This window comes from Poecilia reticulata, chromosome 6 (genome assembly GCF_904066995.2).
Source record: "Poecilia reticulata chromosome 6, P_reticulata-male-v2, whole genome shotgun sequence".
In the NCBI taxonomy this organism is placed as follows: Eukaryota; Metazoa; Chordata; class Actinopteri; order Cyprinodontiformes; family Poeciliidae; genus Poecilia; species Poecilia reticulata.
The window spans coordinates 5,741,211-5,758,679 of NC_088835.1; the positions used below are offsets into that span (position 1 = coordinate 5,741,211).

General features: G+C 38.4%; 1 protein-coding gene across 5 annotated transcripts; it reads left to right on the forward strand.

Moving 5' to 3' along the window:
• The first annotated feature begins 418 nt into the window (after nt 1–418).
• On the forward strand, nt 419–17,469 carry rerglb (RERG/RAS-like b). Of its 5 annotated transcripts, XR_014087799.1 has the most exons (6): nt 419–824; nt 6,176–6,232; nt 9,031–9,104; nt 11,147–11,298; nt 14,215–14,603; nt 14,797–17,469. XR_014087799.1 is itself a non-coding variant. In XM_008410818.3 (5 exons), exons 1-5 carry the CDS (start codon nt 773–775, stop codon nt 14,498–14,500), a joined length of 621 nt encoding a protein of 206 aa, XP_008409040.1. In that variant the 5' UTR covers nt 419–772; the 3' UTR covers nt 14,501–17,469. The 5 variants fall into 5 exon arrangements, 4 of the variants coding, with proteins under 4 accessions (XP_008409040.1, XP_008409042.1, XP_081463846.1 ...); XM_008410818.3 differs by having other exon boundaries at nt 14,215–17,469; XM_008410820.3 differs by having other exon boundaries at nt 424–824; nt 11,150–11,298; nt 14,215–17,469.

Consider the following 17,469-nt stretch of genomic DNA (forward strand, 5'->3'; position numbering starts at 1 on the left):
TTGCTCACGTTTCACTCTTAACTACATCCACCAAGATGGAATGGTCTTCACCACATCGATTGAGTTGCACTGGTTGAAGCACGGAGTGCCATCCCACAGCAGTGTGTGACCACACTAATGGCCAGAATAAAGAGCTTGTTGTTGGCTGTGTACGGTTCTCTCATGAAGACCTCGTTTATTTTAATCGCCGACGTGGCTTCGAACAACGATCGGCTCCAAATCTCCCAGGAGGAAATGAGCTTCGTTATCGTCGGTGTATGAAGAATAACAGAAAGGCTGACAGATGGCAGTGAGTCTACAGTTACACTGTTATGGGCAGGATCAGCAAAATAGGTTTAGTCATTCTTGGCCTTTGAGTGACCCCTGTGTGGGAGGGGACAGAGACAGAAAAGATATATAAGAAATAAAGCAAGGGGGGAAAGGAAGACGGAAATGAAAACAGAGTGAGGGGCAGTGAGGGGAGGGAGAGAGCTGTGGGATAACAGAAAGGGAGAAAACAAACACGAGAGAGAGAGAAACGTACTGTAGAGCTCCTGGAACACAAAAGGAGGGAGGGGGATTGTTTCGCCGTCTCTCTTCTCTCCCTCCAGCTTTAAAAAGTGAAACCGCTCTTTGAAGTGGGGAGGTGGGGGGCAGGGGGGGACAGAACTGTACCTTCACCATCCTGTCTGGACTGTCAGGAGTATATAATGCACGGACCCGGACCTGAATCCCAGACGCAACGCGGAGCTGCAAACGGACAACCAGCCGAGGACCCGACGCCACGACAACCATGAACGACGTCAAGCTGGCCCTGCTGGGAAGCCAGGGGGCCGGCAAGTCAGGTGGGCCACAAAAACTACTCTAACAGGGAAAAAAATTATATTTACTTAGTTTTCTTCTCTTTTTTTGCCTTTAAGGCAGAGGTATTCTAGAAATCAGTGAAAAATGCATCAATGTAAATAAATCATTCTAGACGAGAACTAATTGTAACTCTTGTGATTTCTGTGTACTAAACCAGATTCTTCTATATATTCCTGAGATGGATCAAAATAAAATAGAACTTTTTTGGTAACTGAATTTTTTTTCTGCTTTACTTATAAATATAATATTTTCAAAATGCAGGGAAAACAACATATGAGCAGCAACAGACTGTACATTAGACATCCATTCTGCCTTCAGGAAAACATTTGCTCTGTTTGAGAGATGCTGCTGGAAATTTCAGCTAATTAGTGATCAATTAATTAATCACTAATGACTCATCGTACTTGACACCATTGCTGCCCGTTCTTTTGATTTTAAAGCGAAACAAATCTGTTCTACTGATAAAATCTTTTCAGCCGTTTAGTTTTTCAAGAACATAGTTGTATTCTTACATAATTTCTTTATATTTTTCCACTTGCACCTTAGACCTGACTGTAATGTGATTTCTTATTAAATCCACTGTTCAGATCTGATAAGATGAATATATTTTATATTTTTTGCTTCTTTCATTTTGTTCATTTTGTTTAACTCTGCGAAGCGTTTTGCTCCTGCCGTATGTTTTCTCATTTCAAACCTTTGAGGGTGGTTGTAATATAAAAGCAATGAAAATAAATTAAAAATTAAAAATAATAAGAATGAAGGTACTAAGAAAATTTTGTATTTGGAATTTAATTACATAATTGAAATTTCTATTGTAACACTAAGTTAATTACTATTTTCAAGGGACAAATATTCTTCATGCTCTTCTTCATCTCATTATTAATAATAGTCTAGTAATAATTAGGATTCTTTTGCAAGCTAACAGTAGCACTTTGTTTTTCTGGATTCTTGGGGCGACTGTGGCTGCGTGGGTAGAGTAGTCGTCTTGCAATCAGAAGGTTGTAGGTTCAATTCCAGCTTCCACATGCTGATGTGCCCCTGGGCAAGGCACCCAACCCCAAGCTGTCTACCAAGCTGCGTATCAGTGTATAAATGTGTGAGCGTTTGTGAGTGCAAATGGGTGAATGTGACTCTAGTGTAAAGCGCTTTGAGTGGTCAAAAATGATTGGATAAAGTGCTATATAAGTTCAGTCCATTTACCTGAAGGTCTTTAATTTCACTGACGCAATTATTAAAAAAAAGTAAAAGAGGAATTTGGCAAAAATTCCCAAGTTTGTGTAGATTCATCAACTAGCATGAATCACATTTTGACCCAGGTCCATGTGGAAGGTTCTGATTTGCCAGAGTTCAAACTTCACATGCAGTGGAGACCAAAATATATTTATTTTGCAAAATGAAATCGTTCCAATTTTAATCAGAGAGAAATTGAAGAAAAGCAGCTGGCGCCGCTCCCAGAGGCTTATTCCAGGTCATTTTTTACTTTTCTGTTTGATAACTCTTAACCCTACCCCTCACTTCAACCTTAATCACAAACTACAACATTAGTAGTTGATGAGAGTTTCCACAGGACAAACTCTCATCAACTGAGAGTTGACAAGTAACGCCCAAACTGGCCAGTAGGGGGTTTGGAGCTCGTTGACATCAATATTTGTCCAACTGTGAGAACAGAGAAGAGATTAGATGAGTTTCATTTCTGTATTGGACGACTGGAAGTGGCAAAAACCTGAAATGACTTCAGACTGTGGAGCGTTGGAGTGGTGACTGGTAAACAGCTATAGCTAGCACGAGCTAGCTATTAGCTAGCCTCGGTTGAGTTTAGGGTGTGCTCTTTCTCCCAGTATGAAAACAAAACTTTGTTTGTATATATATATATATATATATATATTACTGAAACAGAAGACAAACAGGTCTTGTTTTCCGTTCAAAAATTTGTCGGTGTGATTTTGTTTTGGTTGTAAAAAGTAGGTAAATGCCGAGAAGAGCTATGCTAACAGTGGAGTATCTGGTTTATTTGTTTGTGCCATTGAGAGTTTAAATGTCACCATTTCTGAAGCAAGTTTTTTGTTTGAAAAAACACATTTATTTAACCAAAGTGCGGTACGGAACTAAAACGGATCAAATCCGTAAATCCAAAATTTAGATGGGAAGAAAACAGAGAAAAAAAAACAGCACAAATAGAATTAAATCATGTTACAATGACTAAAGTAAAAACAGAAACAGAAATAAAGCAGCTTACACTGAAAATAAAGAACCAGATTAGTAGGTTTTTAAGAGAGAAAAAAAAACAATGTTTAATTTAAACTTTTCCCATAATCTCCATGACTGAAAAGGCTCAATCTGCTTTGAGCTGCGGCCTTGTTTTTGACAACCATCATGAGCTGGTCAGCTGATTTAAGGGCCAGATGTGAAACAAAAGGAGAGCTATTGAGAAGAAAGAGAACTGAGACATTTAAAAACCAAGGGAAGGAATTTAAAATAATTTCTTTGTCACACAGGAAGCCAGTGAGGAGCAGAGAGAACAGGCGAGATTGATTTTCCTCACTGGTATTTGAAAAAAACAGCCGACATCGTACATATTGCTTTAATTCAAATGGATTAGTAAGGTACAAATTTCAAAATCAAAATTAGGCTAATTTAGGAGCTAATGGTTATGTCCAACCCAGTTGTAGCTATATTTTGATGTCAGTTCTTCAGGTTATATTGAGTGAATACAGACTTGGTGCCTGATTTAAAGGTTTTATCACAGTCAACAGTTAATTATTCAGTTTTGTCAATACAAATGTTGATAGGGTTTTATTCCATTTTATGTGAGAAATATTGTAAACATCATATTTACTAGCCTGGTAAAAACCATCCCCTTGTTCTACACTTGGCTTCGTTCAGAGAGTCTGGATTCCTTTGAGAAACGAATTTTTGAGAAACGAATTTTTGAGAAACGAATTTTTGTTGTAAATGTGGATTCTATTGAAATTTTAAATGTTACCCAATTGCTGCTCCAGTTCAACACTATGAAGCTTACCACTGTGAACAACGCGCACTGTGAACAACCATATCAGTAGCATAAAATCTGCTTTTTGACTTTTTGAAGACTTCTGTTAGCATCTTGTGGCCTTGAGCTTGTTTAGCTAGCCAACGGTTTGTTTTGAATGTCTCCCATCTGTAGATGATGTACATGTCCTGAGAAGCTTCTGCTGTCTTCTCTTTGAAGGCCCCAGGTAGTGGATTTGATCTGAACATGTTCCCTCTCACTTCAACAAGCACACCAAAAAAAACAAAATCTCTAAAGCAGACCTTCAACATCCTAAATTATGTCTGAAAAATGTAAAAAGGCCACTAGCGCCAGCCAAATACAGAATATATATAAAAAGAAAAGCAAAATGATGGACAAATATTATGTCAAGGTTTACTTCAGGCTGAGGCCTGTAATCAAAGTTAATCTGTTGGGTCGGAACGGGTTCGGACACAATATCTAGGGCAGTGGTTCTTAACCTGGGTTCGATCGAACCCCAGGGGTTCGGTGAGTCGGTCTCAGGGGTTCGGCAGAGCCTCTGCCGTGGAGGTAAAGACACACTTATGTAAAGTTGTGATGACGCCCCGCTTTGCCATCACTTGTTGCAGAGGATCATGTTACATTGATTAGCCAATCAGAGCTGCGGAGAAGCACTGATTGAAGGAGCTCCACTCTCAGCATGGATTTGAACTTGTGTCTTTAATTACTTCAGCAAAGCTCACCGTTTTTACCAAATTCTGTAGCTTTCGGTGTACTTCTAAATCTGTTCCTTAGTCGCAACTTTTCGGGGTTGGTACTGCCTCTATTGGCGTGGGGGTGGTAACACAAATATAATTACATTTCTAAATCAGAATACCACAAAGTCTTTATTATTTATTATTATTCTCTTAAGAATGTAGAGCCAATTAAATAATTTAAACAAAACCTTAAAGTGGTTCCAGTTTCTCTCGATGGCCAACCTGTTGAAACTGTGGCCAATTTTAAATACCTTGGGTTTTTCCTGGACAGTGAGCTCAACTTTGCTGAAAACACTGACTATATTTTGAAGAACTAGACTAGAGTCTAGTTGGTGACCCAACTCTGATTTAGTAATGTAATTATACCCAACTAGACTCTAGTTGGGTCACCCCCATGTCTTAAATTTGTGGGGGGGGGATCATTTTATTTATCACTACAGAATGGTTCAGTGAATGCAAATGAAACTGGTGGGTTTGGTACCTCAAAAAAGGTTAAGAACCACTGATCTAGGGGCTCGGTTTGGGTCAGGTTGGATTCTCTAGGATCTAATCTCTAGTGCAGGTCTACTTTTCCAGTTTTTTTCCACTGGCTTGTGCCTTTCAAACAACAGGGAGTATAAAAGCCTTCAAGATTTCTGGGGCCAAAAGAACAAACAAAAATAGACCCCCATTACAGCAGCGGTCACACAAAAAAACTACAATTACTAAACTCCTTGTCCGGCCACAAAACAGAGAAGAAATCCGTCAAAGGAAAATGGCAGAGAACCCAAACTGAACTCCCCATCTAAGCACTGAACACGCTGAAGTTCAAATGTCACTGAAGTTCTTATGCAGTCCACTGATGAGGGGGAAGTGGTTCCAGGTGTGTGACAGCATTCCTGCAAACAAAAAGGAGCAAAGGTGGGACCTGGAGAACGAGGACCCCTAGAGGTCAAAGGAACAGTAAGTGTAAGTGAGCGGCCTACATAGGAGCTGTGACTGTAGAGGGTCTTTACCCTCTGCACTCTGTTCCTGCATGCTTGGGTCCGTTCGTTACCATTTCTGCTCTGCTTGTTGCGATCTGTGCTCGGTTTTGTTCTCAGCCGCTTCGGCCTCTCTGCTGTGACAGCGACAAGAACGTCCGATGCGCTAAAGCACAATGAGATGTAAGCCTTTGGGGTCTGTCCGAAATGAAATGACATTGTGTGTGTGTGTGTGCGCGTGTGTGTGGGTGTGTGTGTGTTGAGGCCTACCATCATTAATGTTCTGTTCTGGGACCCCGGCCCAACAACTGAAACTTGTTGTCTGTGGGACCAGAACTGACCCCGGTCAGTCGGTTTCATGTGGGAGTGAATGGACCCGCTCGCTGTGCCAAACATGCACACAAAACTTTTCCAGCAAAGCGGCGTGGCCTGTTTGATGTGGAGCTAAAGGTTTTCACCGTTCCAGTCCCAGAAATTGTTGGCTCTGTGTTGGATCTGCACAGATAAATGAAGTTTTTTTTTGTCACTCCTCATTCTCTCCACCTGTGAGAAATGAGACTTTAATGATCCCGTGTTTCATATTCTTGCTTTTTTTTTCCTTTTTCTTCTTCTGTTTCCTCCAGCTGTCCTTGTGCGATTCTTGACCAGACGCTTTATTGGTGAATACGCCTCGAATGCAAGTAAGTGTTTCCAGATTTCAGAAAGCCTTTTGCTTTTAAAAGCTTTAGTAGAAGACCATAAATACTTAGCGCTGCTATCAGATGCAGATCGGTGAAGGTCGTTTCACCTCTTTATCATTTTGGTCGTTTCCTTTCACTGAAAAATGTTTCTTATCCAACCTGAAACCTGATGACCTAAGGTATTTTTTTCCTGATGGATCTTTATCACTTTTAATCAAACAGAAACTACTCAGAATTAATTCGGTGTGATCAGTTCAGTTCATAATCTTTAATTTTTCCAGAAATCAGCTGTACCAAACAATCATGGCTAATGGGAAAAGGTCATTATTTGAGTAATTCACCTGTCCATCAAAAATTCTAATGATATACAATGAATTGGAATTATACAAAACATTTGTGCATTTTTAGATATTTATTTGACTTGCCTATTAAAAAGTACCCAAAAACAATAATGACAGGGTAGAAAATGGCAAAGTGGAAAAAGGTACTGAAATTACAAATTTATCTGATGACTCTGCACCAGTACAGCAACACTTAAATACACCAACAGCTTGGTCAAATATGTAAAAACATCTGTAATTTGTTTAGTCAGTACAATTAGGAGCATAACAGCCAATGTGAAATAAACATAAAGAAACTGACAAAAACAAAAGGTTAACTACTTTGGTCAAACATGTAAAACTTCTTTCAAATGGTTCAGAAAGTACAATTAGGCAATCTAAATATAATGTAAAATAAATAATAAAGCATGATGTCGCTCAGAGTACAAAGCACAGAATTAGACTAAATAGATCTACCCTTATCGATCAGGAACATTGTCACTGATACCCAGTGGTGGAGAAAGTACTCAAAAAAATGTACTTAAGTAAAAATACAAATACACAGTCAAAAATGTACAAGTAATAGTCAAAGAACCACATTAACATTTTACTTAAGTAAAAGTAAAAAAGTACTGGCTTTTAAAAATTCTTAAGTATTAAAAGTAAAAGTACTTGCTGAATATATAACCTAATCGCTAATATCATTAAGTGTGCCGATCGTATTTAATTTTAATACATCAGAGATGTGCCATTTTAATTAACACTACCACAGATTAAACATGTTCTTATTGTGTTTATTCTCTGTAACAGTTTAGACTTAGATATGTGATTCTATGAATCATAATTTCAGGGATGGAAACATCTCGTCTCCTGTCCCAACATAACATGAACTTCATTAGGGACATTTATTTAGAAAGAAATCCAACTGAAAGGGGACGGAAAGAAGGTGTGTGGGGGGAGGACATGCAACCAAGGAGCCATGTAGCAGAGTTGTAGTTAAGACCACCAAACTCTAGACCAAGAGTGCTACATGACACAATAAAATTAAGTTTACCTATCAAAATTGGTTTTCAGATTGATCTGAAAGATCCACATTCCCATAAAAACACCTAGATATTAAATACTTAGAGCTGAAATATATTGAACCAGTATCAATTAAAACTCATTTCATTCTGTTTTGCTTTCATCGCTGTGCTACAATTCGCAGAGGTCTCCTGCTATCCCTAGAAAAATAACGCCCTGGGCGGTTGCCCATATTGCCCATGTCAGAAACCATAACTGAAACATTGCAATTAACGGTAAACAACGTTCAACTGTCCAACGGCGCAACAAGTAACCAAGCAGAAGGAGCACCGTGACTGTTCTCATCCTCCCTCCCACTGCAATGTTTGCCACCATGACAGGAGACGAAATCAATCAATGAGCAATGAGCATGCTCTGTGTTCATTCATTCAACTATTACTTATTCGGCGATTAAATAAATGTGTGTATGTATATATATACATATATATCTACTGCAGTGTACACAAGAACAAAGAACGGCTCTAAGTGAGGCTTTAGTCCTTAGGACTTAGTAAAGATCCGTCCAGAAGAATCTGATCGTTCCTGAATGCTATATCACTATATTGCAGACTTTGGTCACAGCATTGTCCCATGCAACACATCAGTCAACACACAATAATTCAGCGCATGAGTGACAACTTTTTTTCATCGCGGATGCAACGGGTGTCTCTGTACAGCTAGCTTTGCTAGCATCACGTCCACAGCGCTTACCTTTCTTTAAGCTTTCCTTCCAAGTGACGCTAAAAGTTGGACGAAGTCCCACCATCTGTGAAAGCGAAGCGCTGCTGATTTTACATGTCTTATGATTTATGATTTATGCAGCTATTATCGATTAGACAGACATCTTCTCCCGCTCAGAGAAAACCACAGCACATTTCTTGGAGCTCCGTGTGCGAGTAAAGGTGGAGCCGATGGGTGACAACAGACACTAAGTCACGTTATTGCTCGGATTTTACGGCGCCACCTTAAGTCCCTGAACTTCACATTTTAACGGAAAAAAGCTCAATGCGACTTGGATGTAACGAGTAACACGACAGTTTTGTAGAAATGTAGTGAAGTAGAAAGTACAGATACTTACTGTAAAATGTAGTGGAGTAAAAGTAGAAAGTATCCATTATTAAATCTACTTAAGTAAAGTACAGATACACGAAAACTCTACTTAAGTACAGTTACTTCCCACCACTGCTGATACCAGATTTTTTTATTAATATTAATAAAAAAATATTAATATCGGATCGTTGCGTCTCTATTTAAAATCAATGCTAACAAACAAGATTGTAGTTCATTTGTAAAGGTCAAATTCAAACTGTATGTCACTCATAAACACAAAATGCACAAATCAAACAGAATAAAGCTGTAATGAAATGTATGCCAATGCTTTTTGTCCTTTTTCTCTCTCTTGCGTCTCGTTTACAGACTCTTTGTACCATAAGAGGCTGTCGATTGATGGCAGGCAGCTGAACCTCGAAGTGTTTGACCCCTGCTCTCAGGTATGGCTCACATCTCAAGGCTACGATACAGAGCCCAGATTGTACATTCCTGTTTGGAGTACTCTTATTTACAGCATTCATTACTATAGATCAGTGGTTCTTAACCTTTTTTGAGGTACCAAACCCACCAGTTTCATGAGCATTCACTGAACCCTTCTGCAGTAATAAATAAAAAAATATTTTTTTCCCCCCAAATTCAAGACATAGGGGTGACCCAACTAGAGTCTAGTTGGGTATAATTACATTACTAAATCAGAGTTGGGTCACCAACTAGACTCTAGTCTAGTTCTTCAAAATATAGTCAGTGTTTTCAGCAAAGTTGAGCTGACTGTCCAGGAACAACCCAAGGTATTTAAAATTTGCCACAGTTTCAACAGGTTGGCCATCGAGAGAAACTGGAACCACTTTAAGGTTTTGTTTAGATCATTTAATTAGCTCTACATTCTTAAGAGAATGAAAAATTAATAATAAATAATAAAGACTTTGCGGTATTCTGATTTAGTAATGTAATTATGTTAGTTGTGTTATCACCCCCACGCCACTAGAGGCAGTAGCAACCCCGAAAAGATGCGACTAAGGAGCAGATTTAAAAGTACACCGAAAGCTACTGAATTTGGTAAAAACGATGATTTTCTGAAGTAATTAAAGACACAAGTTTAAATCCATGCTGAGAGTGGAGCTCCTTCAATCAGTGCTCCTCTGCAGCTCTGATTGGCTAAGCAATGTAACGTGATCCTCTGCAGCAAGTGACGGCAAAGCGGGGCGTCATCACGACTTTACACGAGTGTACCTCCGCCGAACCCCTGAGACCGACTCATCGAACCCAGGTTAAGAACCACTGCCCGAACGATATTGTGTCCGAACCCGTTCCGACCCAACAGATTAACTTTGATTACAGGTCTCAGCCTGAAGTAAACCCTGACATAATATTTGAAATAAAATGTTACTGTTTTTCTTCTTAGACCACCATTTGATTTAGCGTTGTAACTTCTCCTGTTTTTAAGTGGTTAAGAACCACTGACATAGATAGACAAAAGTCAGCTTCTAGACTGACTTTTTTTTCAGCCTGGAAGTAGCAATACCTGGAACAGATTTTTATTTGTATTTTTGTTTCACATTCCAACGTCAAAACTTCAAATCTGGAAAGTGTGGCATGTGCAGGTGAAATCAGATGTTTACATACACCAAATACAAAGACACACACATTTTTTCTCAGCGTCTGAAGTAAAGTCAGACCAAAGTTTTCTTGTTTTAGGTCAGTTAGATTTACCAGAAATATCTATATTTGCTAAATGCCACAATAATGAGAAAATGTGTCAGAGATTTATTTATGAATGTGTTCAAAATCAAAAGCTGACATACAGAATGATTACTGTCTCTTTAAACAATCAGGGAACGCCCAGATGATGACGTGGTGAGCTTCATAAAATTCATACAGTTCAAAGGCAATGCTGACAAATACAGAGAAAATTTAGGTTAACTTCTAATTTTAAAAACATTAATAAGTATTAATAAATAAACCTTGATTGATTGATTTGGACGTTGCTTCTATATTTTCACGTAATGTTGTTCTCCTCATGATGTCATCTACTTTATAAAGTGCACCAGTTCCTCATCACGTCACCATCTGGGCTTCACCTCATTGTTTGAAGAGACAGTAATCATTCTGTATGTAAACTTCTGATTTTGAACACATTCATAAATAAATCTCTGACATATTTCATTATTGTGGCATTTAGCACATAGAAACTAATAGAAGTACTTAAAGTGTATTCTCTGAGATAAAGGGTGATAAAAGGGCAAAACATCCAAAGTTGGTTGAATACTTTTTGCGTGGTTGTAATGTGAAAACAATAGTGTGTATGAATACTTCTACAAGGTGTTATACGCAGCTTTCAGACATGAAAATTGCATAACACACTCATAGAAACTCATCTAGCTAGTAACCTGTTTAGAATACAAAACTGAAATAAACCTAGTTTCTTTTTTTGTTTTCCTCTGAAACTGTGATTTCAGATTAAAAGCACTTGTCCCCCTGTCAGCAGAGCTCCGAGGCCCGGTGCATCCTGGAGGAGCCAGTGGACTGGGCCGACGGCTTCGTGGTGGTGTACAACATCAGTGACCGCTCTTCCTTCATCAACGCCAAAAGCATCCTGCGGCAGATCCGGGAGGCTCGCACCGACAGCTGCAAAGGGTCAGAGGCAACGCAACTCAACAGTAGATCAGAAATAACAACACGCTGATGTCATGTAGCTGTAAGGAGCTCTAACAGCTCAGAGGTTCGCTTAGCAACGAGGCTTTTCCTGCTAGCCTCTAATTGTTTCACAGGTAGAAATATGTCCTACTGCAAACATTTATGGCAGTTCTGTTCTGGATTTGAGAGCGCAGAACGTAACTACAGCGGCGTGTTGGGGTCACTGTTGATAAAGGGGGGAAAGAGAGGTGTACATTTCTGCAAAAAACAACTCAAAAATGTACACAAAAAAACGTGGAAATTTCTGAGTTTGAAAAGCCAAAAATTTGCTAAAACAACCCTCTGAAAATTTGAAATTAATCTTTGAAAATCTCGAAAAAAAACAAAAAAAATATCCATGTTTTTCAAAAGTAAAAAAAGATGGCAGATGATTTTTTGACAGAGAAAATATAAAAATGTTTTTAATTAACAAAATATGTAATACACTACAAAATTAACAAAAGCTAAATTATAAAGACAGAAACACTAAGAAACATTAGTTGGGTCAATTCTTCTGTTTGATTTGACTATAATATTTCTACATTTCTAAAAACAACCCTTCATGCTGAACTGTTTTTATAATTGATTGCAGAAATCACTTTCCCAAAGTTGTTCAGGAAGAAAAGTCATTTTTAATGTCAACTCCTAAACACTAGGGATGAACCCGTATGGGAAAATTTGGGCTGATATTGATATCCGATACTAATATTGCTGTTATGGTTGATAATTGATATTTTCCATTATTACATATAATTCAATACCGTTTTGACACCTTGGGGAAAAAAAACAAAAAACCCACCAGAAACAAGATAAAAATAAGTATCGGTTATTCACATCGGCCCGGTTTTATTTATGGGGCCGACACTGATTTTTTTAAAAACTCTTAATATCGGCCAATACGGATATTGATGGCATATCATGGCATAATTTTTTATTCTTTATCTCCTTGTTCTGTCATGAAGTTTAACATTTAACTTGCTAACTGAAGCTTGTTGACGTTACTCCTTTGCCATGTTGTAAACCTAACGTATGACGGCGATCATTGAGGTGTTTATCGTTATTATTTTTGAGAAATTCCAAACTTGTCCTCATGTGGAAAAAGCATAAAAAAACATTTGCGATATTCATAGCTGTATTTTCACCAAATGATAAAACTGAACACACAAAGATGTTTTTATTTAAAAAACAAACAAAAAGCGAAGATTCCTAAGAAGAAATGTTATTTTCTTTGTTGTTGTTTTTGATTCCCGAGCGCCATATGAATCTCACACAACGTAAAACTTAATGATCAGCGTTAACATTCACTCTGAAGAAGGTAATCGTTAACCAGCCACCTCCAACGAAAGGCATTTCTTCTCACAGCTAGACTGTTGGTTTATGAGAAAATATTTAAACAAGGGAAGCGGTGCAGTGGTTGGAATTATTTACATCTACTGCACCCAGACATGCCCAAAAAGAAAAAGAAAAGAATGCGGCGGGAAGACGGAACGGAAACAAAAGCTCCACTCGTCTCTTTGAAGATGAACAGGAATCTTTGTGCAGGTTTGAGTTTGTGGAATGTCCCGACTGAGCCGTGTGCGTCCTGGTTAACGGTTCAAGACGATGGGCAAGAAAAACAAGGCGAGCCACATCACAGGGGCAACCCGGCTTAGGAAAATTCATCTCACCAATGGAAGGGGAAGAGGAGTGAAGGAGGACATCATTAACTCATGGTGAAGATAAGAAGAGGATCTGAATGTTGCATTTGTATGTGAGGACCAGGGAGGCACAGATCCACTTTTTTACTTCCGATACCGATATCTGAGGTTTAGCATCCGCCTATACCGATACGATACAATACAATACGATACAGAAAAACAGTGCAGAGTTGACTTTAAAGGGTCCTTCTTTCTTTAAATAAAAAACACTGACAAAAATGTACATTCTCCAGTAGTTTCACAAGCTTGATTAAATGTGTAAAAACAACTTTAATTGGTTCAGTCAGTCCAAGTGACTTGAATTGCTCTGATTCTTCTGTTTGGTTTTGACTATAATATTTCTCAATTTCTAAAAGTGTAGACATTTTTTGAAATTTTCATAAAATTTTAGGGTCCATAAAACAGGACTCTAAATGCTGTTTTCACCGGACCATCGGTTTCCAGTTCCTGACACTGAACCGTCCTGCATCACTGTAAAATAAATAATAAAGAAACTGACAAAAACAATAGGTTGACTATCTTTGTCAAACATGTAAAACATAAACGACAACATCTTTCAAATGTTTCAGAAAGTGTAGCTAGGAATTTTAAATATTAAGTGAAATAAGAGAACAAAGCTTAGAATTAGATGGTAAATTAAGGCACTTATTTTATTACAATTGAAAATGTTAAATACAGCACAATGTATTTATCCTTTTTTATAAACAAGCCTTCATAATAATTAGAACCACGTCTGTCCAGAGAGTTTTCCTGAAAAGACGACTGTGCTGTCCCCAAATCAGCCTTTTATTTAACCAACTGATTAAACTTGGTTAAATATTAGAGTGTTCCTAAAGACAGTGACCCAAATGCTGTTTTAATAACTGACAGTAAATTTGCTCAATCAAGCGCAAAAACAAAAAAAAAAAACAAAAACTAGATGCCTTTCTTTTGATACAACAAATGTGCAAAATCAGTTTTAAAGTTTTGGATCTGCAATGAATAACATCCCTTTCCTACGAAGTAAAATAAAAATGTGACTTTTTTTCATTATCGGGATTGATACCATTATTAAGATCAATAAAAAGCTAGAACAGCCATCTCACTCTCAGAAGGGACACGTTTTGGATAAAGAAATGTGTCCAAACGTAGGATATACAATGATGGTGTCCGTCCAAGTTAACACTCCTTCCCATTTCAGGGACTCGGACGTTCCTGTGTGCCTGGTGGGTAACAAGCAGGACCTGTGCCACGTCCGGCAGGTGCGAGAGGACGAAGGCCGCAGCCTGGCGCAGGAAACCCGCTGCCACTTCCAGGAGGTGTCGGCGGCGGAGAGCTACCAGGACATCGCTGGCCTCTTCACCCGGCTCATCCGGCAGGTGATGGAGCACCTGAAGTACCGCGCCGACCGCCGGCGCTACAGCGGCTCCAAGTCCATGGCCAAACTCATCAACAACGTGTTTGGCAAGAGGAGGAAATCAGTGTGACGGTCCCAGCTGCAGGATGACCTGAAAACAAAGTCAAGCTGGGTGAACTGGGAGGTTGCTTCTTTTTTTTTCCTTCTTCTTTTCCAACAAAGTCATAGTCGAGGCAAGCAGCAAAGCTTCGTATTTGTTCAGTACCGTTGAAACGTACTCTTGAACATTTCCTCTTATCACGACTTTAATCTACACAAAGTGGTGTGTAACTGTAAAATGAAGCTTGGTTTATGAGTAGTTTTTGCAAATGAAATATCCTCTTTGGCCAAACTTAGGTCTAGTCAAAGATTTTAAATTGGATTTAGCTTTGGACATTGACTAGGAACACCTGAATATGCTTTGACCTAAAGTAAAACAGCAGCTGCGTTTCCAGTACAATTGTTGACATTTCTGTTTTTTTTTTTTTTGCTAATGTTGAAAAAACTATTTCGCAATTGCATTTTTTTCCGTTACATAAAAAAAACGCAATTAAAATCACATGTGAATAATTATGTTCACGAGATAAGTCAATTAAAACACATGCCACGTCATCATTCTGCTACTACTTCCTGTTGTCGTCTTCCTCTTTCCTGCAGTGGTAAAATTCGGTTGTTGATCACATTTTGATACAACCAAAAAACCTCGCCTCATCCTAGCGCAAAAACATGTTATTAAGGTTTTGTCCCGTTTCTGTTAAGCAGATTCATGTTCGTAATTTCATTTTGCACAAATTTATGGTCACTAGTGTTGCACAATGTAGATGATGTGTTAGTTCTCAGACACACATTGAAGCCAAAAAGTTAAACTTTAGTCTCGTCTGACCAGAGCGTCTTTGAACATTTCCTTTCTCCTTGGCCCTTTTGTTTTACGGCCTACATTTACAGAGCGTGTAATCCCTGTATCTCCTCCAGAGTTAGAATAATTGAACCTGGGGAAAGATTAAATTACAAACAGAAGAGCTCTGTGCACCACTTAGGTGACTCCTGATGGCAGTTGATTGTGTGGACTTTATTAAGGGGTATTATTGTAGATGAGGATGTGTCTAAAACACACGTTTGTTTTTGTGAACAAATTTGAATTATCTTGCATACTTTTTCTCACTTCTCATTCATTAATTTTTTCTGTTGGCCAATCACAAACGCAGTTGCTTGTTCAAAAGCACTTTATAATAAGCAACACGAATGGTTGACAGCAAGCAGTGGTAGGCACCGCTAACTAAAACGCTATTTGCGCTAATCAAAAAGTGCTAATCATAAACATTAGCTCTGCCAGTACTGAAGTTCTATACCAACATGGAATTTAGCAGAAGCTAATATAAAATGCAAAATTCAAACATATTGGTACCTACCATGCGTCAATGACAAAGTATGTGTTACAACAAATAATATAAAATTTGACCATTTGAAGAATTCTCAACTTCAACAGAGGCATCAGACTTTATTCAACTGAAAGTTTACGAAACAGTAAGTGCTTCAGAGTTTATGTGAAAAAAAAAATGTATTTAGCTAAGCTAACGACGCAAAATGTTTAAAGCCCTAATAAAACAATTAGCTCTGCAATCAGCATGCTAGCAGACTATCAGTAGTGCGCCCACTACTGTCTGTCTATACACTACTAATGTATAGACATTTAGTGACAAAACTTTGGCATTTCTATAGATCTGCTTCAAATTTCAGCAACTTATGTAGGCCCCCTAGCAAGTTGCCTTAAGTAAAAAAAAAAGTACAAATATAGTTTAGAAAACAATCCTGCAATAAGCACTTTTTCTGCCCCAAGTTTTCTTGTTGCGAATCCAGTTATTGTGTTTTTCTTAACTGCTTTTTCCAAAAATCAAACTGATACTTGGAGAGAAGAAACAAACACCTGCTCACATAAAACATGCATGTGCAGAGGGTGTTCATCAAACAGCCAGAGGTTTATTGATTAGGTCCTGAAGGATTTACAGAGCAGATGGTTGCAGAAAAAGAGGCAATAACTCAAACATTTCCTTTCTCAAATTGAAATGCTTCAATTTGTTTTTCTTTTAGTTTTTTTCACTCCGAACACAGTTCTTGTTGTAGCTTGAGGCAGTTTTACAACACAATAACACGTATGATAAACGATTAGTGGTTGAATAGCCAATAATAGAAAATGTCCAAGTCTGGCCAACTCTTAAATTATGTTTTTGCTCCAGATAAGATGGAGATGACAGCCAGCTAACACTGCAGCTTACCAAATGTAAAAAACTCTTAAGTTTGTAGCCATTCTGCACTGCTGGCTGCTGTCCTGTATTACTTTTCTTCTGGTATAGCTGGGCATTTTCTGCATGGTTTCCCTGTACTAACCTTATTTCTTTTGTATCTTTTCTTAAAGTGAATATTCAGAGTTTGGCTGAAACCTGAACTCTCAAAGAGTTCAGAGTCTCAGTGTGAGATTGTATGTGTTTCCTGTCTGGATTGAACTTTTGAGACGCTAGTAGAGAACACCTCGACATTTAGCAACTTTAGCAACGCTGTGAACTGTTAGCTAAGTGTCGCTATGGGAGGGAGTGACGGAGAAACAGCTGGTTTTGATGTATTTTACTGAAATATATATATGATGGACATCATGTAAAGCAGGGGTCACCAACTCCAGTCCTCGAGGGCTACCATCCTGCAACTTTTAGATTCACCTCTGCTCCAAAATGTCTGAATTCCCTCACCAGCATTCATTCCTCTCTGCAATAGGCTGGAAACGAGCAGTTTATTTGATCCAGGTGTGTTTGAGCAGAGACACATCTAAAAGTTGCAGGATGGTATCCCTCGAGGACTGGAGTTGGTGACCACTGATGTAAAGGGTTATAAACATACTTTCATTGTAATGCTACTCCTGGAAAACTGTAGTGTTGACTGAATGAAGGAATTGGGTAAAATATGTTTTATGTTGTCATGTCTTCTTTAGTGTTTCGTTCCTCGATGCAGCAGTGCCAAATGAAATCTTTTACTGAATAAAATTGAACTCAACGTTCATGTAGAAATATA

Coding starts and splice junctions, on each gene's coding strand:
- rerglb (XM_008410818.3), top strand. CDS start 773: ATGAACGACGTCAAGCTGGCCCTGCTGGGAAGCCAGGGGGCCGGCAAG. Junction 9,105..11,146: donor TGTTTGACCCCTGCTCTCAG/GTATGGCTCACA, acceptor TCCCCCTGTCAG/CAGAGCTCCGAGGCCCGGTG. Junction 11,299..14,214: donor CGCACCGACAGCTGCAAAGG/GTCAGAGGCAAC, acceptor TTCCCATTTCAG/GGACTCGGACGTTCCTGTGT.